Source organism: Pipistrellus kuhlii, unplaced genomic scaffold (assembly GCF_014108245.1).
Source record: "Pipistrellus kuhlii isolate mPipKuh1 unplaced genomic scaffold, mPipKuh1.p scaffold_m20_p_18, whole genome shotgun sequence".
NCBI lineage: Eukaryota > Metazoa > Chordata > Mammalia > Chiroptera > Vespertilionidae > Pipistrellus > Pipistrellus kuhlii.
Window position 1 is genome coordinate 16,359,670 of NW_023425493.1, and position 26,255 is coordinate 16,385,924.

At 47.6% G+C, this 26,255-nt stretch overlaps 1 protein-coding gene across 1 annotated transcript in view; it reads right to left on the reverse strand.

The window, feature by feature from the left end:
- LAMC2 (laminin subunit gamma 2) overlaps nucleotides 1-26,255 on the reverse strand; it is a 54,174-nt gene that overhangs the window by 11,602 nt on the left and 16,317 nt on the right. The window contains exons 2-14 of the mRNA XM_036442011.2: nucleotides 24,945-25,133; nucleotides 16,991-17,126; nucleotides 13,936-14,034; nucleotides 11,145-11,281; nucleotides 10,213-10,335; nucleotides 8,651-8,840; nucleotides 7,370-7,482; nucleotides 6,232-6,450; nucleotides 5,422-5,604; nucleotides 4,674-4,919; nucleotides 2,280-2,425; nucleotides 950-1,106; nucleotides 426-631 (exon numbers count right to left, since the gene is read on the reverse strand). Of these exons, the coding sequence (XP_036297904.1) occupies nucleotides 426-631; nucleotides 950-1,106; nucleotides 2,280-2,425; nucleotides 4,674-4,919; nucleotides 5,422-5,604; nucleotides 6,232-6,450; nucleotides 7,370-7,482; nucleotides 8,651-8,840; nucleotides 10,213-10,335; nucleotides 11,145-11,281; nucleotides 13,936-14,034; nucleotides 16,991-17,126; nucleotides 24,945-25,133 (2,144 nt within the window). The remainder of the gene's footprint in view (nucleotides 1-425; nucleotides 632-949; nucleotides 1,107-2,279; nucleotides 2,426-4,673; nucleotides 4,920-5,421; nucleotides 5,605-6,231; nucleotides 6,451-7,369; nucleotides 7,483-8,650; nucleotides 8,841-10,212; nucleotides 10,336-11,144; nucleotides 11,282-13,935; nucleotides 14,035-16,990; nucleotides 17,127-24,944; nucleotides 25,134-26,255) is intronic.

Below are 26,255 nucleotides of genomic sequence, written 5' to 3' on the forward strand. Positions count from 1 at the left end.
TTCAGAACCATGTTTCCATGCCCTCCTTCCTTTACTTCTCATTTGTTCTTTCGCTTGTTCCGTCATTCATTCCTGCAGCAAACATCACAGCCACACACTGTGCTGGGGTCTGAGAATGTGAACATGAACCCAGATCCTGCCCTCTGGGAGCTAACAAGCTAGCAGACAGGCAGAGAGAAGGGAGAAGAGACTGGCCCGAGAGGGAGACATGGTTAGCAAGAAATAAATCAGGGGGAATAATGTAGCGCAGTGAAATGGGAAACGGGGGGATGCTAAAGAACACAAAACTAGGTGTGACTGTTTCAAGGGAGAGAAGTCCAACTCTCTGCCAGATGGATAAGAAAACTGGAGAAACAGCCAGTGATGCCTGCAGGCGGGTCCCAGACACAGCCGTGGTCTCAGCACCCTCAGCCAGCACCACCTACCGTGCTGCCCAGAGAAGACCGGCTCTCCTCCACGCTCAGGCGCAGCTGAGTGATGAGCCTCTGCGTGTCCTGAACTCGATTCTGATACTGACTGCCCAGGGCCTGAAACCTCTCCACCGTCATCTTGAGCTCATTCAGGCGGTTCCGGTAGCTATTTTCTTGGCTCCTTGCCTTGGCCAACCGGAGGCTGAAAGACCGCATGGCCCCTGGACAGCAACAAGGAAAGGGAGAATGAGCTTTTTTGAAGTCATCACGGGGATCAATCATAATAGAGGGCTGACAAGGGGACGTCGACTGCCCTACGGCAAGATGGCGCAAACCCACTAGATGAATGCATGCAACTGCTCTTCTGTCTCCACCATTCATTTCCCAGAGAACGTCTCAGACAGTCCTTGCCCCTCCGCAAGGGCTGGGCAGCGAGACCCGCTGAAATGGTACCCACAGAGGAGTCTGAGACCTCGGGTGGCAATGCTTTCTAGGACTGTGCATTCTCTCCGGTCTGAAGGGAAAGGGGCCTCCATCACCTTCTGAAATCTGGGCTTCTCTCAGCATGTCCCGAAGGGCCTGCTCAGCCTGCTGCATCCTGCCTTCCAGCTCCGCGTTGGGTGCTCCTCCTCCACCGCCCTGAGCCTTCGAAACCAGGTCCTCCAGGCTCTGGAGCTGCTGCGCAAACCGATCCATCTGAAGCCACACAGGGAAGAGGATCAGAACTCATCATGGTCGGACACCAGGTATCCAGGGGATACAAGCTAAAGGCCCGGAAATGCGTAGCAGGCCACAGTGGTCCGAAGTTCAGACTCTAGGCCTGGACTCCTGGCCCCGCTACTCACTAGCTGTGTGACCTTGGGCATGTCACTTCTTTACCTATAAGTGGGGATAATAATAATAATATCTCATAGAGTAATGACTAAATATTTGTATAGTGCTTAGAACAGTGCCTGGAACAAAGAAAGTGCTACAGAGGGATGGTTAAATAGGTAAATTTTAAAACTGGGTGTCTGGCCTATGTGGCTCGGTGGTTGAGCATCGACCTATAAACCAGGAGTTCATGGTTCGATTCCCAGGTTTCAGACTCAGTCCTCAGTGGGGGGTGTGCAGGAGGCAGCTGATCAATGATTCTCTCTCATCACTGATGTTTCTCTCTCTCTCTCCCTCCCTCTCCCTTCCTCTCTGACATCAATAAAAATATATTTTAGAAAAACAACTTGACTTTGTCCTACATTTAGGGTTCTATTTGGGCCCCTTCTTCCCCCACTCCTCATTCCAGTAAGAAACTATTTAATAATTAACAACAACATCAATTTCATTCTCTGGAATATAAATGAGACATTTCTGGAAGCCATCTCTGTTTAGACAGCCTTGAGATCTTCTGGACTCCTCATATCTTTTGTGTGTTTATGTTTTTCTTCATTTGTCTTACAAGGACAACTCTTGGGGAAAAAATCCTAAGAATTGGCATAATATAGTAGGAAAATCACGGAACTCAAAGTCAGGGGCATGGGTGGGATTCCCACGTCCACCTGACCGTGTGACTTTAAAAGGCTGCACATTTTTTGAGACTGTTTTCTCAATAAAAACTGAGATCAGAATGCTTTTTCTCCCACCTTAACTAAGCTATCACAAATACCAAATGAGACAATATCTATAGAAGGGGTTTCCAAATGACACATGGAAGAACATAAATCAGAAGTGTTACTACTATTATAATTTTTAATACAGTAATTTTTAAAGAAAAGATAATAACCCTTCCCTCCACCCCCAAGGAGACTAGGCAGATCCTAGAGCTATGGCAGAACCACCCAGTAGACACTGAAAGATTTCACTCATGAGGTGAGGGGTGGCTAGCATGCACACCTGAATCTTCACTTGATCATAGCAAGCTGGACAGCTGGTTAATGCTGCGTGCTCACAGTTGAGGCCACCAAATCCTGGCTTACAGACGCAGCTGCCATCGCTTCGACACTCCATAGGCTCGGAGCCCATTGGGTTACAGTTGCAAGCTAGAGACAAAAGACAAAACATTCCTATCACACTAATTCCAGAAGCGTGAGATATAGCAAAATAAAAAAGATCAAGTCAGCATTCATACTGTGTCACTGACTCACACTGGGTGAGACGCATCTCTGGGCTACGGCTCTAAGCACATCCCTAATATAGTTAGGTTTCAGGACTCATCTGGCAAGTTTGTTTGCTGAGTGTCGGGGTGAAGAAATATTATGACAGCCCATCCTTTCTAATGGCACTATTTTTCTCTCCTGTTAAATTGTAAGGCTGGCACTCTGACTTTGCTCACAAGGTGAACAGTACTTCTTCTGGGACTTCTTCTATTTCACAGATGAGGAATATGAGCTCAGAGAGGTTAAGTAACTTGTTCAAGGTCACACAGCAAGTGAATGGCCAGCTCAAAGGAGAACTCGAAAAGAGCCAATGCCCTTTTCCTTCTGTCCTGCTGCCTTTGATGTATGAAATACAGTTAAGAAAGCAATACCTTTAATCAGTCAGTCAAATTAATTGTGCACCTACTATGTGCTACATTCTATTCTAAAAGCTGAGGATATAACAGAAAGCGAGACATTCTAATGGAGGTACAGTGATTCTCTGGGTTGCTCTATGTTTGGTGCTCACAAAATACTCAGTATCTATAATAATAAGAACATAATATGCGAATTAGACCGAATATCTTTCTGCACATCCTTCCAGACAACCTTGTGGATGAAGCCGGGGCTGTAAGGGAAGCCTGGGTCCCAGGTGCCTGCTGGTAGCTGGAGGGAAGCCTGGATATAGGGTGCCGGGTGCTGGAGGGAAGCTGGTACTGGCAGCAGGGGAAGGAAGGCCTACTCTTGCCCGAATTTCGTGCATCAGGCCTCTAGTGTAGTAATAATTATACATGATGCTGCACTGTCATTATTTGCTTACATATTTGTATCATCCTTATTAGCATATGAGCTCTTTGGGAGCTGGGACTGACTTACTCATCATTATAACCTTAGTATCAAGCTCCATGTTGGGAACCTGGCAGGTGCTTCACAAAAGATAGCTGAGTGAAGAAATGTATGGTCTAAAGCCAGTGAAATCCCTATTAATAGCCTCTTATAACTAGAATTATATAGCTTACAGTATACTTTCGGTGAGTTGTCTTATCTTTGCAACCACTTTGAGTTAAATATTATCCATCCATACGAGGAAACTGAAGTTAAATATTATCCATCCATATGAGGAAACTGAAGCTCAGAGAAATTAATTGGTAGAATCAGAATACTACAGTAGGTATGTTAAAAAACTGGACTGGAACTCAGTAGTGCCAATGCCACATGGGCTTTTCCCATCATGGGGTACTTTTTAGCACATCACAGCAGGCCCACAGGTTGGGGTAGGAGCAGGTGGGATTCGTGCCCCTGGGTAGAAACCCCGGGTTGCAAGCTCTGGTTGCACGGAGTTCCTCGGGCATTTCTGGGGTGGACACTCCGGTGTCGATGGGAGGTTCTGGGCTCCTGCAGACGCCTGGGGAATCAGGTGTCCTCCAACCTGGGCCTCCAGAGCCACTCTGGACCTTATAATAAGCAAGCTCCTCAGTTCTGGGCACCAAGGGTGAGTCTGTGGTGAGGCCAGACCCCTGGAACTGAACTTGCCTCAGGAATGTCATCCGGGCAGAGGTGGGACAGGAGGGCTGAGCCAGAGGCCTGGGCGGCACATCCACACTCTGATCTGAGCAGCATTAGGACCCCAGACAGCTGCTGCTTGGAAGCTGCGTCTCTTTAGGAGACATCTGACCGTTACCTTTCTACGCATCAATGACACCGACTTCCCAAGAGTCTCAAACTTCTTTACTGCCCACTCCCGGCCCCGCCTCAGCTTGTTCAGGCTTAGTGGCCAGTCATTTATCCCTGACCTATAACAGGTGTGGCAGCCACTTCCCTGCCTACCAGCCTTGGGACTGGGCAGAGCCTGGGGCCCCACGTTATCTCCTCTTCCACTTAGGAATGTGAACCTGAGCTTGTTCACTTCTCCCACCTGGCTTTACCCATTCGAAATCCGCCAGCTCTGTGCTCCAGCCCTGCTACAGGGAACTGGTCCAAGTCCCGACAGGCTGTTCACGGGCCAGCTGGTCAGAGAAACCGAAGTAGCGTCGCAATACGACCTGTTGCTGGCCTTGCCAATTAGCACGTTCTTACATGTGTACATACCAGCAAGCGTGCATGTACACACACACACACACACACACACACCTGTTTGGAGACGCAGTCCTACCTCGACACTTGTCTGCCGGGTTGGGAGCCAAGGGGTCCCCGAAGTAGCCTGGTTTGCACTGGTCGCAGTGGGCGCCGGCTGTGTTGTGGATGCACTTGAGACACCTGCCTGTCAGGCGGTCACAGTTCCCAGAGGCACTGGGGTCCACGTTGTTGTTACACTGACAGGGCTGACAGGACCTCAACGGGCCACGTTCCCCAAAGGGGTCCCCGAAGTAGCCCTCGGCGCAGAGCTCGCAGCGGGCACCTGGAAGGAACAAAGGGACAAGTCCCGGGGGTCATCCATCGGCAGCAAGACCAGACTCAGAGGCAGGAAGTACTCTTTCCCCCTGGGCCCCAGAACAACAGCCTCAGGAGCAGGCCCTGGGAACTAAGTGGTGGGGCGAAGCAGGCATGGAGCAATACTCCCAAGGCTGCTGCTAACAAATGAACTTGCCTTTCAAAAGGACATTTCCAAAGTCACTACATTTTCCTTCTTTACCTTGGTTCATTAAAAAAAAAACTAGGCCAAAGCATGTCTTTTGTCTGAACACTTCATCCCCTAATTACAAACCTCCTAAGACAGCTCAGGTGTTTCCTCCTCGCCCACCCAGCCCTTCCTCAACCCACGTCACCTCTCAGGCATCGAAATTGTCCTAACTTTAGAACGAGCCCATGTAGTAATTATAATTCCCTAGAAATTCCTTGAAATAGAAGCTTGGTCCGCGCATTCATGGCATCAGGACGGGGGGCGCGGGCGCGGGCCTTACCAGTGACCCCGGGGGGGCAGTTATTGCACACGACCTCCTCCGTCTCAGGCATCACTGAGCAGCTAAACCCGTTGCGACAGGGGCACGGCTTGCAGCTCCGGGGGTCGTGTGGGTCATTGTAGAAACCGAGGGGGCAGTCGGCGCACCCGATGTCAGGATTTTCATCCCCCGAGTAACAGTCCCCTGGGAGGCAGAGGAGGAAGGGAGACGCAGACATGAGCAGGGTAAAACTCGACACTTCCTGCAATACAGTGATGTTCAGTAACCTAGTGCCTTCCTTCCTGAAGCTTTCCTCCACGCGTGGGAGCACTGGCATTCACCTTGGCCCTGGTACCAACTCGAAGCATGGCCGAGAACCCCGCATCTCCCCCTCACTCTCCCATGCCGAGGAGACATGCCCTTCCTCTCCTCTCCTTAGCTTCACACGGTGCCCCCGGCCCCCTCCCCCTGCCCTCACCATGAGTCCCGGTCCCAACACTCATCCAGGCCTTGGCACTGCCTTTGATCTCCCCACATAATTCCTGCAACTCGACACCAACTCCCCGCCCACCCCAGCACTGAACCAGGACAGCCATTTCCTGTAACCCAGCACCTTTCCCACAACCCCGTGGCATTTCCACAATGAAAAGGACTGAGTGTCACAGAGCACTGTGTCCATCTTCCCCGGCTCAGGCCCGACGCTCCTTAATCCCTTTCCATCTCTGAAGGGAGTTCAGGTGCAGGCGTTCCCACACAGGTCTAGCTCCTCCCGGGGAGACCCCAGTCACTGGCTGCGCCCAGCCCCCTGGCCCAGGTGCTCATGTCACTCACCTGTGTCTGGGTCGCAGGTCCCGCCCCCTTGGCAGTTACAGGGAATACAGGTGCCGAAAGGTCCCAGTCTGGGCGAATCTCTCTTGTAGCCAGAAGCGCAATCCTGGCAGAACTGCCCCTTGTACCCAACGGGACATACACACTGTTCAACCCAGGGTGCCGGGGCTCCCGAGACAGGGCGGGCCGAGATCAGGGTCACGTTGTCCAGGTACCCAGTGCCTGCAGTGGAGAGAACAGGTCACACAGAGCAGGTGGCAGGGTCTAAATAAAGAGCGACAGGCAGGCCTCTCTTTGGGATTTATCTTTCCTAACGCGCTGTCATAGCGGGTGTTCACTCACTCGGCCATGCATGGGGGCAGAGCCGTCCGTCATGACTGAGCACACAGGCTCTGGGGTCAGAAGAATCAGAGTTTAAATTCTGGCTCCGCCCTCACAGGCTGTGTGAACCGGGCAAGTCACATAACCTTTGCATAATTTGTGTCTCCTCAACTGTGGAAGCAACAGTGCGATCTACTGCCCGTGTCTGCTGTGAAAATTAGATGAGACAACGCACATGGTGTCATGTGGCTGGCTCGCAGTAAAGACTCAAGGCGTTGTGAGGAAACATCTTTCTACGTCCTGTCTGATTCGCTGCATCGGTGACGTGGGAACGGCACCCACAGCCGTGGCCCCTTTTCACACGGGGCCCAAGGCTGAAGGAACGCTCACTTCAATCGGGTTCTCAATAAACAGAACCAACAGACTGTGTGATGATGTGCGAACGTGGTGGCACCGAGTGTAACCCCAAAGGAAGAGCTGCCCAAGGGATAGCAGCGGGTCCTGCTTCTCAGGGACGGTTTCCCAGTTGGGGGAACGGGCCCGTGTGCTGTAGATTGTCTTCCAACCGTCAGCTTCCATCTAAATCCAGAGACTCTTTTTAGCAAGGAAGCATCCTCACTCTTCGTTGGTGCTGACACCCCTTTTGAGAGAAACATTCCCTCTTATCGACTTCTTCTAGAATCGAAAAATTCAACGCCGAGACTCTACATTGAAACCATCGAGCAGTTTATCTACTTGTTTGGGTGGCTGAACGTTAGCGCACTGAAGCAAATGAAAGGCAGACCTAAGGGGGGAGGGGTCCATTTCTCCCATCACTTACTGTATTCTCCATAGGTCGCTCGGATCCAGAGGGCTGTGAGGTTACGCAGTAGCCTCCGGAACTCAAAGTAACTCAGCTGGGGACTCCAGTTGCTGCTTGGATGTTCATTTAACCTGTGAGATTTAAAACCAAAGGCTTAAGGACCCAACTCTTTTAAAGCCTTATCATTTGCACGCCTGATACAAATTTTGCCCCTTCACAGTCCTGCTTAGGGAAGAGGCAAGGACAGGATCTCAGCACCTTGGCATGACATACAAGGACCACCCTGTGGGTCCTTCCCCAGTCTTTTCAACCTTATCTGTCCATCTCTCGTAGACACGCTGTGTAGCAGCCATAAACAGCTCTGCCAATCCCCCCGTGTTATGCCCTTCCACACCCTCACCTATATCGATACGCACAGTTGTCTTGGTTTTGTCCCTGGGAAGTCCTGCCCTTCTTTCTGGTCTCAGCCCACATGCTGCCTCCTCTGCAATGCTTTCTGTGCTCCTCCAGGCAGAACTGGGCACTCTTTCCTTTCCTCTCAAGTCCCCACGAGTATGCATACCGCTGAAGCATCTTTTCTACTGTACTGTGTTTATTTTTGACATGTTAATATATTCTACTAGACCATGAACTCTTGGTGGACAAAGACCTTATTTCTTCATCTTGATTTCCGAGCTTTTAACCAATACTGAGCACTTAAAAGTCACAGCCCCTTTCCCAACCTCTCTGTACCCACCATTCAAAATTGCCACTCCGCAGGAGAATGAGCAACCCCCTTAGATATACGCAGGGCTGTCCGTGAGCTCACTCCTCCCCCCTTTCCCTGACCTCACTCTCAGTGTGTTCCTCTCCCCCACTCCACGCTCCACTCATGCGTAACTACTTGGACTTTCCCTAAAGCACAACCTTCCGCAAGCATATTTTCTCTGCCTTGTTAACCTTTCCCCCTTTCTTTCCTTAGAGAGTTGCTCTTCACTGTCACATCTTCTTGAGACTCTTTCCTTGATCAGTCCAGCGTGGGTTAGTTTTGCCTCTGTGTGTTCAAAGGGGCATGGGCCCACCTTATCTATCTTACAAGCTGCACTGTAACCATTTGTTTATTTTTCTCTCCCTTTAGCCTGTCAGAGGCTTGAGGGCGGGAGTCATGTCCTGTCTCAGCACATAACACCATGGCTGCTACATAAAAGGTGCTCAGAAAAGCTTGTTGAATGAACAAATGATGAGTGAGCAAATGAATGAAGAAATGTGACTGCAATCACAGCTTGTTCTATTCGACCCACTGGTAGTCTCTCTTCTTACCTGAATGTGTAAGTCTTGGTGATCCCACAAGGCAGTGTCTTGCCAAGCGGCATTAAGGGAGCTGTGATCCGGAGACCAGCACCTTCCAGGATCACATCGTGGGCAGATGGGTGTCTGCCTCCTCTGTCCACACGGTAGTCAAAGGACAGGCTTTGCCCGTAGCTCACCTGCTGATTCCCGAGAAATTTGGCTGGGAAATAGAATTTGAAGAGGTTGAGATAAGTGTGAAGCTGGAGAAGCAAACTAGGGAGCAAGTTTGCACTAATGTTGGCCATTTCTGTTGGAATCCTGTATTACCCACCCCCCACCCTGCCCCAAACCACCCTTCGGAAGAGCCAGTTCATGGCACTGGACAGGGCCACACTGCTGTCGGCTACAAAGATGGGTTAGTTACGGAAATGCTCAAAGGGCCTAATTATCACACAGTTCCACCTATTCGATCAGTGGTCGTGGCCCACTGGTGATTCATGAGGTCCGAAAGGCTGGCGCCCATTGTATCAGATGATTCATGGCATGGCCCTGTGACAGACCAGTATGTTAACATCCCAGGTGTGCCGGCAATAGTGCCATTCGTTACCTAATGCTTTAGAGCAGGGCTGGGGAACCTTTGTTCTGCCACGGGCCATTTAGATATTTATATCATTTGCGGGCCATACAGAATTATCAGCTTAAAAATTAGCCTGCTACATTTGGTCAAACATTTAATTAACTCACCCCCAATGCCTTGATAGGGCCAGGCCAAATGATTTCATGGGCCTTACATGGCCCACGGGCCCGATGCTCCCCACCTTTGCTGTAGACGCAGGGGTCCTCAAACTTTTTAAAGTGGGGGCCAGATCACGGTCCCTCAGAGAGCTGGAGGGCTGGACTATATGAACTACTAATTCCTACTGTAACCCTCAGCTGCGCTCACTGCCCAAAAAACCTGGCGGGCCGGATCAGACTCCTCTGCGGGCCGCATGTGGCCCTCGGGCCGTAGTTTGAAGACGCCTGCTAGAGTTTACAGAATGCTTTCACAGACACCATTAGGTTTGATGGCAATAATACTTGAAAGTAGGCATCTCAATTCCCATTTAACAGCTGAGAGCACTGGAAATTGGGAAAGTTATGAGGACAACTCATCCAGGAATCACGTATCAGCTAAGGACGTGACCAGGATTAACATCCTCACCAGAGCTTTGTCATCAGCTTTTCTATACCACTGACTGTTTTTAAATCTTTAAGTGCTTAAAGCTTTGAGAAATGCCTTGTTTTCGTTTTTCCATCTGCTTCTCAACAGGCCCATAGATTTGACCACAGTCCCTATATCTTGTCTTGGTGGGAAACTTAGAAGCTTCCCCTTTGATTAAAGTAGGACCCTCACCCAGGAGCTGACGGCCTGGGCACCCATTCTGCTCTGCTGTGCTATGACTTTGTCAAATTGGCCTGAAGCCTCAACCATCAGCTGCAGATACTGCTGCCCTGAACACTACGGGACATGGCTTCCCTTCTTCAATTCCTCTCCTCTATCCTCACTTCCTAGTCTTAAAGGTTGGCTTCTATGGGACAAACGCCATACATACCAGGAGCTACAAAATAGACAGGGTCCGATCGCCGTGCCGAGCTAAACACGTCCCGGTGGCGCTGTGACCAGTGGAGCTTTGCAGGAGACCCGTTTCTTTGGACAGCCTTCCAGCCGTCAACATCTGGAAGACAAATAAAACCACTGTGCATGTGGACAAACCATCTACTGAGATAAACAAGGCAAGATGTGCTTGCCAAAAAGTCCTCGCGGTGAGTAGCAAGTGGGGTTTTCTTAATATTTCCACCCTCACGTCCAGTCCTCAAAACTCCCCAGGCACCTCTCTGCTTGGGTCTCAGCCTCAGCTGCTCCGCCCACAGCTGCATGGACTTCTAGCCTTTGTGTCTCTTGTGAGAAGAGAGCACGTTTTCATCTGCCTGTAATTTGGAATATTATTTTATTGACATAAACAGCGTCTGGCCTTAGTGAGGAAAGAGGGTCCAGGATGTTCAAGGGGAAATTCAGAGTTGGGATCATCTGGAGCTTCCCATATTTTTACGGTGCTTGTAGCTTGGGAACTAATTTCACATAAATGAACTCATTTAATGTATGTGAAAGGAGAATGATTAGTGAATATGAATTCCAGGAAGGAGCTCATAAGAACCCCTCCCCCAGCACTCAATCCAATGAATGATTCTTTGTGGTTTTGAAACAGATGGGATGGGAAATGCAGGGAAAAGAAACCCTGGTCTCTTTGTAGTGATTCTTTTAAGTTATTCATTCGCTGGTACGAGTAACCTGTTCAGCTATAACTTTTTCAAGACACCAGAGTCTGCCTGATTGGCCTGTAATAATAATGCACATTAGAAGCTAGGAGAGAGTTGCAAAAGGTGACTCCAGACTCCCATCCTGTGGATGGCCATGTGGTTATCCGTCAGCACAGAGCCCTGTACAATGTTAGAAACAGAAGTTCTAGAAAACAGAGGACTTTACCATGATGGAAGGCAGAGGTGATTTTATGGACGCTGTAGTCTCCGGAGCTGTGGCAGCTGGCCGAATGCCCGTAGCAAAAACACTGGGTACAGCCCTCTGGGTTTCCTGCATCCAGGTGATAGTACCCTGGCCGACACCTGCAGGGTTTTGGAAGTCAGAACAAGATTATAGGTTATTTCTTAGTCCATGGCAGTGTTTCCCAAAGTGTGGTATGAGTACCCCCAGGGGTACGGGAAGAGTTTGGTGGGGGTACACATTGCACCGGAGTTTGGTGGGGATATGCACTGCACCGTGCTTAGCTGTGCCTAATTATACGTTCTCATGAGTACGAAGGGTACTCAGCGTTACGAAAATTATAGGAGGGGTACACATATGTCAAAAGTTTGGGAAACAATGAATGGTGACTGATTTTTCTATTTTCTCTCCCACCCAGGCCTATTCATTCCCAGAGGGGGTAAATATAAATTATACATGCCATCCCTACTCCCAGACCACCTGGGGACAATCACAGCTCTCCCCTTCCCCACCCAGTGACAGAGCATGGCAGGCATTCACTCTCTCTTCCTCTGGTAGAGCAGAATCATGTGTGAAATTTGGAAGGTTATGAGGTTTGGAAACTTAGTGATTTCCCCAGTCGTGGTGAGGAACTGAGTGGAAATCATATGGGCAAGATGAGGTAGGACAGGGCAGGGCTATGCAGAGCTGGACTCATCCCAGAGTAAGGGCTTAATGGGGACAAAAGGGTGAGGGGGGGCGGGCAGGAAAGGAAAGCAAATGCTCCAGTCCCAGCACCACTTAGCCCCACTGACCCCCCCTCCCCACAACCAGAGCACAAGGTGTTAGCTGGCATCTATGACAAAGGATGGCTGGAGACTCTCTACAGAAGCAAAGTGTGGGCTAGAGTTCCACCCCTCTCCCAGCTGGAGCTGTCCAAGGGCTTCTCTGAAAACAGCTGCCACACGAGTCCCAGATGTTGGGGTCACAGAGAAGAGGAGAGGGGAACTAGGGAGGACTCATGTTTTTCTCTGTTCGAGTTCACTACATCCTTCTATAATACATGAAAAAACAATAGTTTTAAGTATAATTTATTTAACACTTCAAATGATATGCCAGAGCCCTGACGTGTGCTCACTCATTTAATCTTCACTACTTCCCTATGAGATAGCAATTGTTGTTTCCAATTTTCTCAGATGAAGAGACCAAGAAAGGCTAAGAAGCTTGTTCATTCAGCTGGTAGGTGGCTGAGGCAAGATGCAAACTCAAGCACGTTTGTTTCTAATCCACGCCGTCTAAACTCACTGGGCCATAGGTCGGGAGAATGCTTATGGTACAAAATCCCAGAAAAGCCAGTTGGCTGGGATGCTTCAGAGAACAGCAGCAAGTAAATAAGCATGGCTTTTCTCTATAGGACAAGTTTTTTTGTTTGTTTGTTTGTTTTTTATCATCGTTTCTATGGAGGAAACCTGTAGATTAAAAGAAATTTAAAAACAAGGATGGAAACAAGAAAAGAGGGAGGAAGGGAGGGAGGGAAGGAAATGGGAGGGAGGGACGGGAGGGAGGGAAAAAGGGAGAAAGGAGAGAGGGGGGAAAGAGAGAGGGAGAGGGGGGTGAAGGGAAGAGGGAGGTAGGTCCAGAAAGGGGAGAGAGGGCATGACAAAGGAGGGGAGGAAAATGAAGGGAATCAGGCAACACTACTAGTGTTTACAGGGGTGCATTTGCATAACAAATCATAAAGAAAAGTAAGGAAGCCATCACCCTACAGGTCAGAATAGTGGTCGCTTCCAGGGTGGAGGGAGGAGGGAGGGTGGTGTTGGGATGCCACATTTTCAGCCCAGGGCTATTTCCTACAATTGGTGGTGCTGACAACATTGGTTTCCTGTGGCTCTCTATTTCCGTGTTATATTTTGAAATTAAAAACGTTTTCAACAAAGTGACTCCTCTTTTAACTCTGAAGCTGCATTTCCTCCTCCCCACCTCGGCAGCAGAGAACCCCCTTGAAAAGCAAGATTGGAATGTGCCTGGCATTTCCTCTGCCCAGGTAGGAGTGACTGGCAGGATGCCAAAGAGCTGCTTTCTTTCTTGTGAGGAAATGAGGAGGAAGCCTTTACCCCTGGGGCCTGGCCACAGCCCCTGCTCCTCACAGACTTCACAGTCTCTGAGGGGGGAGGGAGGAGGGCAAGGAGAGGAGGACAGAGCTTTAGGTCTGAGCATTGTTTACACAGGCACGTCCTCCTGCAGCAGCCGAGGGTGGGTCTCCTCTCTTGGGGCCACCTGCCCAAGCTTGGCATGGGGCCTGCATGCTCTTGCATCTCCCCCGTGCGTGTGCATGCACGCAGCCACCATGCCATCCCTGGGCGGGTCCTATTCTGCACACGATGGTTAAATATGGCCATGCACTGCGATATTCCCTCTTACGAGAATTTTCCCAACGTGCTTAATTAGGTCAGGCCTTTCCTGGGAGCAAGATGAGTCATGTGACCTCGTCACTGCGTACCACCTGGTAGCTGAGCACCTGGGGTTCGGAGCCAGCTGGCAAGGGCTCTCACTGGGGCCCTGTGCCTCTCCTGTGGTGCAAACGAAGAGAAGGAGCCACAGCCAACGCATGGAGTCCAGTGAGGTTTGGGGGCTCCGTGGTATTCCCTTTTTAAGCTTCGTTTTTTAAAGACAGGGGACAGGAAGAAGGCCATCAACATCTGTTAAGTGTCTCTTTCCCATACTGCACTAGAGGATTATTTATGCTAGTGGCCAAGGGCTTCCCCCTGCTGTGTCCACAGGGCCCGCGTTCACAGACCTATCGCAGCGCTCCCCGGTGACAGCCGGCTTGCAGACACAGCGGCCTGAGTCACAGGGCCCCGAGACGCCAGCTGGGTCGCAGTCACAGTTGGGGTCTCTGGGAAAGAAGAAAACAAGAGTTAGGGATGTGTTTCCAAGTGCTTTGCAACTTTCCACATAAAGATCAAGTGCTCATCAGCCAACGTCACCGACTTGAGCAAATCTTTCCTCTTCAGTGAGGTCTTTCTTAACTATCCCTGTCCATGCTCATGCCTCGCCGACTCTGTACAGACTCATTTGTCTATGACAGGGCTACTCCAGTGTGTTCTGGGTGGCAACCGGTCCATGACCTGTTTGCTACCTACAGAGAGAAGGTGCTCTGTGCCAGAATATAAGCCAAACTCATCACTAAGCTGTCTAGTTTGGTTGACTGTTTGGTTCAGAGGATTTTTTTTAAAGTATTTGTTTCTCCATTGTTTAATTCAATGATATCTGCTTTAATTATGATTAATTCCATCTATTTTCTACTTTAATTCATTCAGTTCTTTCTTTAGGTAACCCTTTTATTGAGACATAATTCACAAGCTATGTAATTCACCCATTTAATGTGTACGATTCAATAGTTTTTAGTAGATTCTCAGAGTTGAATATCCATCACCACAATTTTAGAATATTTTCATCACTCCAAAAAGAAGCCTGGTGCCCATTAGCAATCCCCCTTCATGTCCTACCCCAATCCGAGGCAGCCACTACAGCTTTCTGTCTCTGTGGATGTGCCTCTTCTGCACATTTCCTATGAATGTACATACAACATGTCGCCTTTTGTGTCTGGCTTCTTTCAGTTACCATGTTTTCAAGGTCCTTCCATGTCATGCCATGTATCAGTACTTTGTTTCTTTAAGGCTGAATAAAATCCTATCATGTGGGAATACTATATTTTGTTTATCCATTGAACATGTGTGTACTAGTTTCTGTGAAGATATGTTTTCATATCTCTTGAGTGGAATTGCTGAGTTTGGCTGATTTTTTTTTTTTTTTTGGCAAGACTTTCTCAGTAAAGTTCTTCATTATTTAATGTTGGCACAATCTCCTTGTCTTTTGCAGACTAGGGCTTTGACTAGTGACTGGTCCCTGACAGTCAAAGCATGGGTCTCTTTCACTCAGTTTGGAACACAATTATGTAGTTATCTCATGGGTCCAAAACCAAGTGTCATCTGTACTCTACTGATCTGCTCCTCCTCTGATTGCCCTATGATCCCATCCAAATCCTGCCCAGACTTGAACTTGACTCCTTCCTCTCCCTTACATTCCTCATCTAACTAGCTGCCAAGTCCTGTCAGGCTTCCTGAAGATTTCTTTGTCAATTTTCACCTTTAATTCCCATGATCTCCTCCCTGTCTTAGCCCCGTACTATTTATCTAGCTCCTTTGGTGGACATTATACAACATCCACTGGCTGCTAAGCACTGGGGGTACTAAGACATGGGGGATACCCCTGTTGTTCTGGGAGTCTCAGGGACAGTAAAGCAGGGGGCAGCTGTAGCCGAGCTGGAACACCCTCTATGTGCCTCCTACAGGGAGGCAGCAGTGAACAAGACAGAGTCATAATGGGGCTCAGGTTCTAGTGCACATGTGTCAAACACAAGGCCCGCGGGCCAAATCCGTCCCGCCAGGCCTTGCAATGTGGCCCGCACCGCGCTGTCATCACTGCACTCCGCTGCGTTTCCATCACAATGACAGTTTATGACTGTTCAGTAAACCATTTGGCCTGTGATTTAGGCTGGATTTTAGATTTTGGCCCCTTCTCTGATTGAGTTCGACACCCCTATTCTAGTGAGAGAGACAGAGAGATGAGCACATATAGGAAATGAGAGGTTTGAAGTAGAATAGCAGTCAGCACACGAAGGAGTGGGGACTGGGCAGGGAAGGCCTCTGTGAGGAGATGAATGTGGTGGGGATGGAGCCCCAGGAAGCTCTGTGTGGCTGGGGTGGGGACTGGGGAAGGGCAGTGCTCTAGGCCAAGGTCAAGGCCATCTACACTTGGCTCCTTTGGAGGAGGGAAAGAAGGCTAGTGCGCTAAAGTGTGGGGAGCCGGAAGAGGGGGCGCGGGGTGGGGTGTGGGTGGGTGGAGAAGAGTGGTGAGAAGTCGGGGAGACTGTGACTGAGGTTGGGGCAGGATCTCACAGGGCCTTACTGGCTTTGATGAGAAGTCTGGACTCACTTTGAGTGGGCAAGGGGGCTAACAGAGGACCGCCAGCAGAGAAGTGATACGATCTACTTGTATTTTAGGAGGGTTATGAAAAGGAGATGGGGCCCAGGGAAGATCATTGAACAAGGAGGCTGGAAGAGAACAATCTATGCAAAGGCCCAGAGGGTAAGAGAACATGGGAGAGTAATTACGGGGGCAGACCGAGCATGGCTGGAGGGATCTTCCCATAAGGGCAAGGGGACACAAATCCTCCGCAGGCCGCCTTATAACTAAGGGCTTCACTGCCAAGCTCCCCGCACCACCACCACCCCCCCGCACCCGCCCCTCCCGCCCCGCACAAGCCACACCAGTGCCCTGCCTGCTCTGCATCTCTGCGGACTGGATATGTGATTTATAATGCATGCTCCACCTTCTTCCAGAGAAGAATGTGAGGAGGGACAGAAGCTGCTTCAAAATAATGGAGATTAAAGTTATACACAACAGTTCTCTACTCCAAGCTCATTGGGTGAGAACAGGTCTCAGGTGGGAATCTGAAGATTCTTTCTTCCATCATTGTTCATCTAAAGGGGGCAATTGGCAGGGTGCAGAACATGGGTTCCTGAGCCAAGACTCTGGGTTTGACTATCACATCCACCTTCCCCACTACCATGGGACAATTTATTTAACCTCTCGTGGAATGTATTTCTTATCTTTAACATGAGTATAATGGTGATCCCAACTTCTTAAGGTTATTGTGAGGGCTGAGATAACCCACATGAAGTTCTCACAGCAGTGTTTGGCACACAACAGGTTCTCAGGAACTGTCACTGGTCACAGGGTTAATGCAATTGTCGTTATTCATGGCAGAGGCAGCAGTGGGCACTTACATCAGCCTTTGGTCTTGGGTGCACCCGGCATCAGTGAGTGTGTGGAAGCCTGGCAGACATCGATCACACCTGTCTCCTGTCACACCTGGCTTACAGCTGCACCGTCCCGAGTTGTCACATCGAGGGCTAAGAGAACCTGTAACCCACAAGGTAGGGGAAAGGAAAGAAGAAGAGGAAATAGGTAATTTATATACTGTTAGGGAGCACTCCGGGGGACAATAAATACTATGCAATAGACACCACCTGCTCCCTCATGCAATTCCCACATTGTCTGAGCTTGCACCTGCCCACCAGGGTGAGTTTTAACAGCAAAGGATGACTTCTCCCGGGAAATGAGTGGAAATGACTCCTGAATGTGTTTTAGTACATCTATCTGCCTCCTTTCAACACGAAGTAATGTGTAAGCCACCGCTTTTTAAGTTTGTCAGATCTTCAAGATCGTCAGCAGGAGGACAGTTGTGAATGGGCATGGCCTCCTGGCACAAGGGAGCATGAGGAAGTGAGCCACATTCTCCCTTATTTCTGGCAGGCAAACGCCATCTTTGAAGGGTTAGTGTTTGAATGGTGTGATTTTTTTTTTTTTTTAAGAGGACAAAAGGGCCTCTTAACCAAAAATATCTCTACCAACCGGGAGGGGCAGAAATTCTTGTTTTTGGAGGAGTAGAGGACGTATGCCTCTTACCCAGTTTAGTGCACTGGAGTCCTTGCCCCGTGATTAGTTTTTTATAGACATGCTCTTCCTTGTAACTGAGTCCTCTCAGAAGCGTTGATGAAAGGCAAGGGGTGCTAGGATAACAAGATGTGCCACTCTGCCGAAATTGGTTTGGCTCAGTGGATAGAGCGTCAGCCTGCGGACTGAAAGGTCCCGGGTTCGATTCCGGTCAAGGGCACGTACCTTGGTTGCGGGCACATCCCTAGTAGGGGATGTGCAAGAGGCAGCTGGTCAATGTTTCTCTCTCATTGACGTTTCTAACTCTCTATCCCTCTCAATTCCTCTCTGTGTAAAATCAATAAAATATTAAAAAAAAAAAAATGTGCCACTCCATCACCCCCGGAACCCATCACCTCGCCTTCTGCCACCGAGTTCACCTGGACCCCGCCTCTCATCCTTGTCTCCCTACACTCCAGTCTATATACAGAAGTCAGGGTGCTCTTTCTAAAGTGGAATTCAGATTATATTATTTGTCTAAGTTCTCCGGTGGCTTCCCGCTATCAGCAAGATAACATGCAAACTCTGTACCATGGCCTGCAAGACTAAACCTCTGACCTCATCTCCTACTCGCCTTCCAAAGTTCCCAGCTCTTCACACTGTTCCTAAAAGGTGCTAAACTGCTTCCCTCCTCGGGGCTTTTGCACTTAATGATCCCTCAGCCTGGAATGTTGTTGCCCTAGAACTTCCCTACGTTGGCCCATTCTCAGCACTCAGATGTTGATTAAATATCACTTCTCTAGAGAAATCTTCTCTGACCCTCATAGCTAAAATATCCATCCCACCCTTACTCCAGTCCTTAGCCCTGCTTACTTATGATGAGTTAGCCCATATTCTCGGCTGTGTCTCCAGCACCCAGCACAGAGCCCGACCCAGACATTCACTGAAGGGATGCACCCATGCCAAGAAAGAGAAGGGCTGTTGTGAAAGCACGTAGGAGGGAGCCAAACAACGAGGTGGAAACTGGCTAGAGGTACAGCTCACCTACTTTAAAATGTTCCTGTGGCTGGTAGAACTATAAAATAGCCTGTGTAGCTCCACTGTGATAATTAGGGTATCCATTCTCTAGCCAGCCAACAGAGCACTAACCAGTTGCTCCTTTAGAAGAAGAAAAAAAAAAAGATCTGTTATCCTTCTATGAACTTTTAATTCACTAGTAGTTACAATTCAAACCAATAAAGGTATTGGATCTGTATCCATATAAAGGCTTTTATGCCACATATGGAACATGAAATAAATTAGCCACATCCAGAGTTAGTGTCTATGAAGGACTCTATGTCAACTTTGGAAGACTTGGGGGCTCTCAGGGATAATAGTCTAAAGTGCATTTTTTGAGCACCCACGACATGCAAGATGCTCAGTGAGGCATATATATATATATATTTTCATGCTAGCTATCAGTGAATTAAATGCCAACAGAAGGATAAAAGGTCCATTTGTGGGTAACGGAACTATCAGACCTGCAGTTTATTTATTTTATTTATTTATTTATTTTTAAGTATATTTTATTGATTTTGTACAGAGAGGAAGGGTGAGAGATACAGAGTTAGAAACATCAATGAGAGAGAGTCATCGATCAGCTGCCTCTTGCACACCCCCTACTGGGGATATGCCCGCAACCAAGGTACATGCCCTTGACCGGAATCGAACCCGGGACCCTTCAGTCCCCAAGCCGAAGCTCTATCCATTGAGCCAAACCGGTCTTGGCCAGACCTGCAGTTTAGAAAGACAACTCTAGAGGAATCTGCAGAGAGGCTTGGGAAAGGGAAGACCAGCAGGCTCCCATGAAAGGAATCCGACATGACCTGATGGCCTGGAGGAGACGGGTCTGGGGAGGAGAAGAGGAAGGAAACCCTGGGAGAGTCACTGTGGATGTAGAAGGAACAGACTTCGGTGACTTTTGGGACATGGATAATGGGGGGTTGTGGAGACAGGGATCACATGGGTGGCACCAAGGTCTTGGAGGCCACAATGAGATGGAATGGGATGCTATTTACCAAAGGGAAGGGAAAGGAAGAGCAGGATCTGGGGTTGAGTCATCAAGAGGAGCTCAGTGGTTTAGTTTAGACATAGGAAACTTGAGTTTCTAGTGGCATATTAGGTGGAAATGTAATTCTGGAACTCATGAAAGAGGCTGGAGATGAAGTTCACAGGCCAAACAAGGAAGCATGAGCTCACTCTGGGAGCAGATAGAGAGGTTAGGGTAAGTGCCTGGCTTAGAAATGCAGCCTTATTGATTAAGGAAAGAGGTGACCAGAGAGGTGAAAAGTCTTAGGACAGAGGAAGGCCAGGAAGGAGAGTGGGATAGTTTTCAGGATCTAAGGCAGAGAACATTTAACAAGATGAGAATGAAGAGAGGTTGTTTGTTGGGTTTGACATTTAGAGACAGCCATCTCACTGCTCTACCAACAGTAAACAGAGCTAAAAACAAACAAACAAAGTTATACTCTAACGAGAGGCCTATAATATAACAAAATTATACTCTAACTATATGAAATTTGTGCACGGGGGCGGGGGGATGTGGGGGGGGTGTCTCTCAGCCAGGATAGCACCCTCTCAGGACCAGCAGGGGATGTCCAACTGATGGCTTAGTCCTATAGGGAGTGGGCCTAAGCCATTAGTTGGACATCCTTAGCGCTGCTGCGGAGGCGGGAGAGCTCCCACCACCGCTGCTGCCCTAGCTAGCCATGAGCCCGGCTTCTGGCTGAGCAGCGCTCCCCCTGTGGGAGCGCACTGACCACCAGGGGGCAGCTCCTGCACTGAGCATCTTCCCCTTGGTGGTCAGTGCATGCCATAGCGACTGGCTGTTCTGCTGTTTGGTTGATTTGCATATTAATCTTTTATTATACAGGAGGATAAGGAACATTTAACAGAAGAATTATCTCTTTAATATAATTGAGTTGTTGTTTTTTTAACATAAATGGGTGCCGATCTGGGACTCAGAAACATAATTTTTCCCATTCAAATGAATAGAACTTATGCTTTTGAATTCGGAAGACTCCTTCTACAGTTTTTCCAGAAATGAATTAATCTTATAGAATGAAGAAGACTGTACTTTGCTTTTGGATTTGGCCCAAATAACCCCCAAATGGTACTCTATAAAATACCTTTCTGAGGGTTATTAACAGTCACCTCATAAAAATAGGCACTCTGTGTTCCAGAGAGTTTGGGAAATAGTACAGACTAAATCTTGCAGAGATTTATAACATAATACATTCAGTAGGCATAAAGCTTAACTTTGTAATGCCAGTGTTTCCAAACATTATTTGACATTCTTACAGGAAACACCTATTATTATCTGGAGGAACACAGTGTTCCTTAGGACATTATATATAGATCACAGCTCTAGACGCTGGGGGGTCATGAAAAGAGCCCAGGCTTTGAAGTCCAACAGACCTCACTTCAAATACCAACTCTACCACTTATTTGCTTGTGTCCTTGGGCAAACTGCTCATTCATCACTCTTTGAAGAGGGGATAACAACCTGCACCTTGGAGAGCTGTCCTAAGACTTTGAACTGAAATATATAAAGTGCCCAATTCAGTATCTGATGCATAGTAGGCACACAAGAATTGAAGTTTATACATTATCTCTAGGCCTCCTTCAAGCCTTGCCAAGTACACAGGCTCTTAGCATGAACAGGACGACTTTATTTCATGTTCCAAAATGTCCAAAGTGATAGCACTGGGTTTCCAAAGTGTCTCACTGATATAAAAGCACTTGTCCCAGTTCCTACATCAAGAGCTACTCTCAGGGGCTGTGAACAACTGGGTTTCAAGAACAGATGAGAAAAGCTTCCTGTTTCAAGTCTGTGTCCCAATAAGCACTTTCAGAACTTATGAACATATAGTCTACATGTGTTTGGGAACTCAGGAAGGTATTCTAAAAGGATTAACATTTCAAATTTAAACGGAGAGCATATAATTCCTTTTGAGAACCTAATGGGTGTAAATATATACTTGAATTTAAAAATGACATGACCGTTATGGAATAATTCTATCCTATATAATAAAAGGCTAATATGCAAATCGACCCAACAGAGGAACCACTGGTCACTATGATGGGTACTGACCACAAGGGGGCAGACGCTCCAACAGGGGGAGTGCTGCTCATCCAGAAGCTGGGCTCATGGGCCTAAGCTGTCAGTCGGACATCCCCTAAGAGCTCCCAGACTGTGACAGGGTGCAGGCAGGGCTGAGGGACATCCCCTCTCTTTCTGAGTGCATGGATTTTGTGCACCAGGCCTCTAGATAATTAATAATAATTAAGTAATTATTATTTAAGACATGTTTTAAATAATAACTCAAATGTTAGAGACTGAGTAACCCACTATCAGGGTCATAGTATGTAAAAAAAAAAAAAAAAAAAAAAAAAAAAGCTAAAATTAAGAGAACAAGTTTAACATTATTGATGTCAACACAGATCTCAAGAATTTAGGTGTCATGAGAGGAATGAACACACGTGCACACACAGTGAATTTCAAAGTATTTGCAAAAGGGTATCTGGGCCTACACATGTGGTTATAAGAATTAAAGATAGTGGGCTGATTGCTGAGCCCACAAAATCATCACATAAAAATAAGTCTAGCTGCTCTGATTATGAAAAACTGATGTCAAGTCCAAATCTGGAGCAGCTAAGGGATGATTCATGCTATTGGCTTCCTTTGCCATACATGGGATCATAGCATTATTTGGGAAGATGTAGTCTCCGACATTTTAAATTGAATATACAACAAGGTCCCTTGTGAAATTATTATTTGAAAGTGAAAAATATCCTTTGATTAAGAGGCTGAGAAATCACTTTGGGAATTAATCTTGTACCACTGATTTAGTGATCTGTGCAGCTTGGGCCCTGGAGCTTCAGTCTCTTCATGTCTTTAATGCTGGATGGAACATGTTAATACATACATAAAGAACACATAGTATGATAAAATGTTCTGGAAAAATAGAAAGCATTACCCAGATCTTAGGAAATAATATCCATGATATTTTTTTCCTGAACCTCTAATTATCTGCGATTGATATTTTTCTTTCACACAGAGGGAATAAAAGGGAATAGCTACTGATCCAAACACCTGGGCTACAACTTTAGCTCTTGTAATAATTTGCTGGGAAATGTTAGGCCATGAATTAATTCTTCTAGCTCTCAGTTTCCCCACTGTTAACAAATATTTGAAAATTTTTCTGCCAATTTCAGGATGTTAATAATAAAATATTAACAAATTGCCTTATTGAGGCTTCTTTCTAGGCTGGCATGTAATTGATTGGGACCCTGACCTCTGTCCTAATAAGAAAAACAATGACATTACTGTATTGAGTTGTCTAGCATGTGTTTAATAAACATCATTTTATCCTCACACAATCCTATGATGTAAATAGCATGATCACTCTGTTACAGATGAGGACACTGGGGGCAGAGAGACCTTAAGGGGCTCGCCCAGAAGGACACACAGTAGTGGCAGTGCCAGGATTTGAACCCAGGCTGCCCGGCTCCAAAACCCACTGCGATACTCTACATTATGACCTTTGATGTCAGCACACCTGGGGCTGGAACTCACATAGCTCTACAACCTTCTACATGTTTCATCTCCTATCTCTCTCTAAGCCTCTGCTACTTCATTTGTAAAATGAAAAATAATAACAGCATCCTCTTCATAAGGTGATTTGTGGGGATTAGATTATTGCTCCAAAGCACCTAGAAAAGTGCCTGGCACAGAGAAAGCAAGTAATGCATGCTAGCTATGGCACAAGGTGTAAGTCATTGCTGGGCTCTACCTTCTCCCGGGTTGATCACCCTTAGTCTGGGATAGCTGTTCCCCAAAAGAGTTAGGCTCATCGTTGCCAGATGGGCAATGGATTGCCAGTCCCTTGTCACCATCTCTCTGAGTGCAGCAGCAGCCTCCTGTTCTACTTTGGGACAATGACCTTGTCCTCAGGCTAGGCTTTCCAGTGGAGCCAATTATATTTCTAATTAGACTCTCACCAATCTCTTTGCTGGGATGACCCAACTCCAGTGACTCACAGTAAAGCTACATAACCTAAGGGGATGTGGGCTCTTCAGAGAGGTTAAATGCCCATTCAAATGGAATCACTTTTTTTTTGTTTAGATTTTTTTTTTTAAATGAAATTTCTTGATTCTTAGGGAGAATTGCTAAATCCAAAAGATTCTGGATGCTGATTCTCTACCACCAAGCTGAGCAAACCTGACTCAAACCACATCATCAGGGCACTCTGGTGACTGGGAAGTGTTTGCTGGGATATGGGTCTGTATCATGACAGGGTCGCCCCCGTTTCCTATGAAGCTCCCTAATACACAATATAAGCAACTCACAGCTGGACCACAATCTACTATTTTCAGATGCATTGAGCTGCTGCTATGAATTGGTTCCATGCAGCCACACTGAGTCACTGCCACGTATTAGGCCATAGCTTTTAGGTGGCTTCCTATTTATCATATTATCTTACTAAACACTTTCTAACAAAGAAGTGACCCAGACACTGTCAAGGTAATAGACAATAAGGTCAATGAAAAAGAAAAACTCAACTTATTCAGCAGAACTACCTGTCTCTATTTTTACTAGCTTGTCCTACCGTGTGCCCACAATGAATCCAGGGCATCGCGTGTGTCTGTGCACAAAACTCCCTTCAGTTCTGATAATATAGCTCCAGGTGGTATGTTCAGCAAAAAAAACAAAAACAATAAAGAACCCACCTCTGAGCCAGCCACCCTTTAGGTGTTTCCTGTTTGTTAATTCTATTTTTTCTTGTCAACAACCCTTTGAAAGACTATTTATTTGTCTGTCTTTTCTATTGCTGCCACTTTATATCCTTAGCACCTAGCACAGCACCAGAAACAGACCTTTCTAATCCTTTAATGTTTTAGAGGCTGGGCAAAGGGATGGTTGCAGATATGAGAAGCTATCACTGGGAGAGTGTGAGCTTCTTTTGTCCAAGGGTCAAAGACTGTCATCTGCCAGGATAAGTAATCCTGGGCCTCTTGGTTCTAGAATTCAAATCAATGCACCCTAAAGACACCAGCTGGTTCCTACAATTCAGACTTCAGAAAAACATATTTCTTTTCAGATTGAAACTGACACACACACACACAAAGACCAGTGTCTGGTTAGATTCCCAGTTGTTCTAGAAGTTGAACACTTCTCTCCTGGCCTGTTGGCTTCTCCCTCCAAGCCGCTCTCCCTCCCTCCCTTCTTCCCTCATTCCCTCCCTCCCGTTCTTCCCCAGCTACCTTTGGGATTACAGTTGCAGGGCAAACAGCGGTCTCTTTCTCTCTGCCTGTAGAATCCTTCCTTGCACCGCTCGCAGTGAATGCCACCGGTGTTGTCCTTGCAGTTGAGGCAGCGGTATCCATGCCCCGTCTGCCTGTGAAGTTCCCAATCAAAGACGCATTGCTGGGACTTTCCATTGCAATCACAGACTGGGAATCAGGCAAAGAAAAACATCGTTAGCAAAAAGGACAGAGCCAATTCTCCCAGGTGCTGTGTTATTAATATAAGCTATGCATGGGGCCTACAGCTTAGTTCCAACTACTTGATGGAGTAAGAGGAGGACATGAAAGGAGCCAGGTGAGGACTGGGAGAGTTCTCACTCATCTAAAGGAAGGAGCAGTTACACAGGGCTGGTGGGATGTTCCCCGGGAGAACATGAGTCCAGGGTTACCCAAGTGTCCATTTCCTCAAAAGTCTTCTGTGTTTTTATGTGAAATTTTCTGAATTAAATATTTGCAAGAAGTTCATTTTTAAAACCCCATGTAACCCTATAGAAAACTGTATGGGATGGAGACCTGAGGACTGCCAGCATGTGGACAGTGGCCTAGCTAACAGCTGGTGGTTTCATCTTTTCAAGACACACAGCACAACATCTGCTCCTCCAGTGATGGTCCATGCTGAGGAGCTAATAATATGACTGTCTGGACAGGTATCTCCTGCCCCACTCACTGTGCCTGGCATGTCCCTCCCAAAGCCACGTATCAAAGAAAACCATGGCCCCATAAAGAATGACCTTTCCCAAGTGGATGTTCAAAAGAGACTCTCAGAGTGGCATCTCCATGAGAGACCTGCACAGCCAATGAGGTAACACGTGGAAATACGTAGCTTAGTACCTGGCACAGAGGCAGATACTAAAAAAAAGTTTCATCACCACGTAGAAGAGAAAGATGATGAGCCTCGAGGTGAAAAGAATTGGATCAAATACTAGTTCTGCTAGTTCCTGGGGCAAAAGACTCTGAATCCTGGCTCTTCTCTTAGAAATGTACACACATTGTCTGCCTCCCTGGCCTGTGAGAGGGTCCCACTGAGAAGAGAATATCTAGTCCTTCGCCTACACTGTTGTGTCCCTTCCTCCCTCCCATGGAACAGGCACTGGCTCAGATGGGAAAAGTGCAGCTCTGCAAGGGGAAGTCACTTGACACAGTGGAGAGCTGGAATTTGAACCCGTCTGGGGCCAAAACTCACTTTCTTTTCGCCAGGCACACTGTGTCTATGGGTCATGCAATCCTCCTGAGAGCCTGTTTCTAGAGGCGCCTAGGGCCACGACTTAC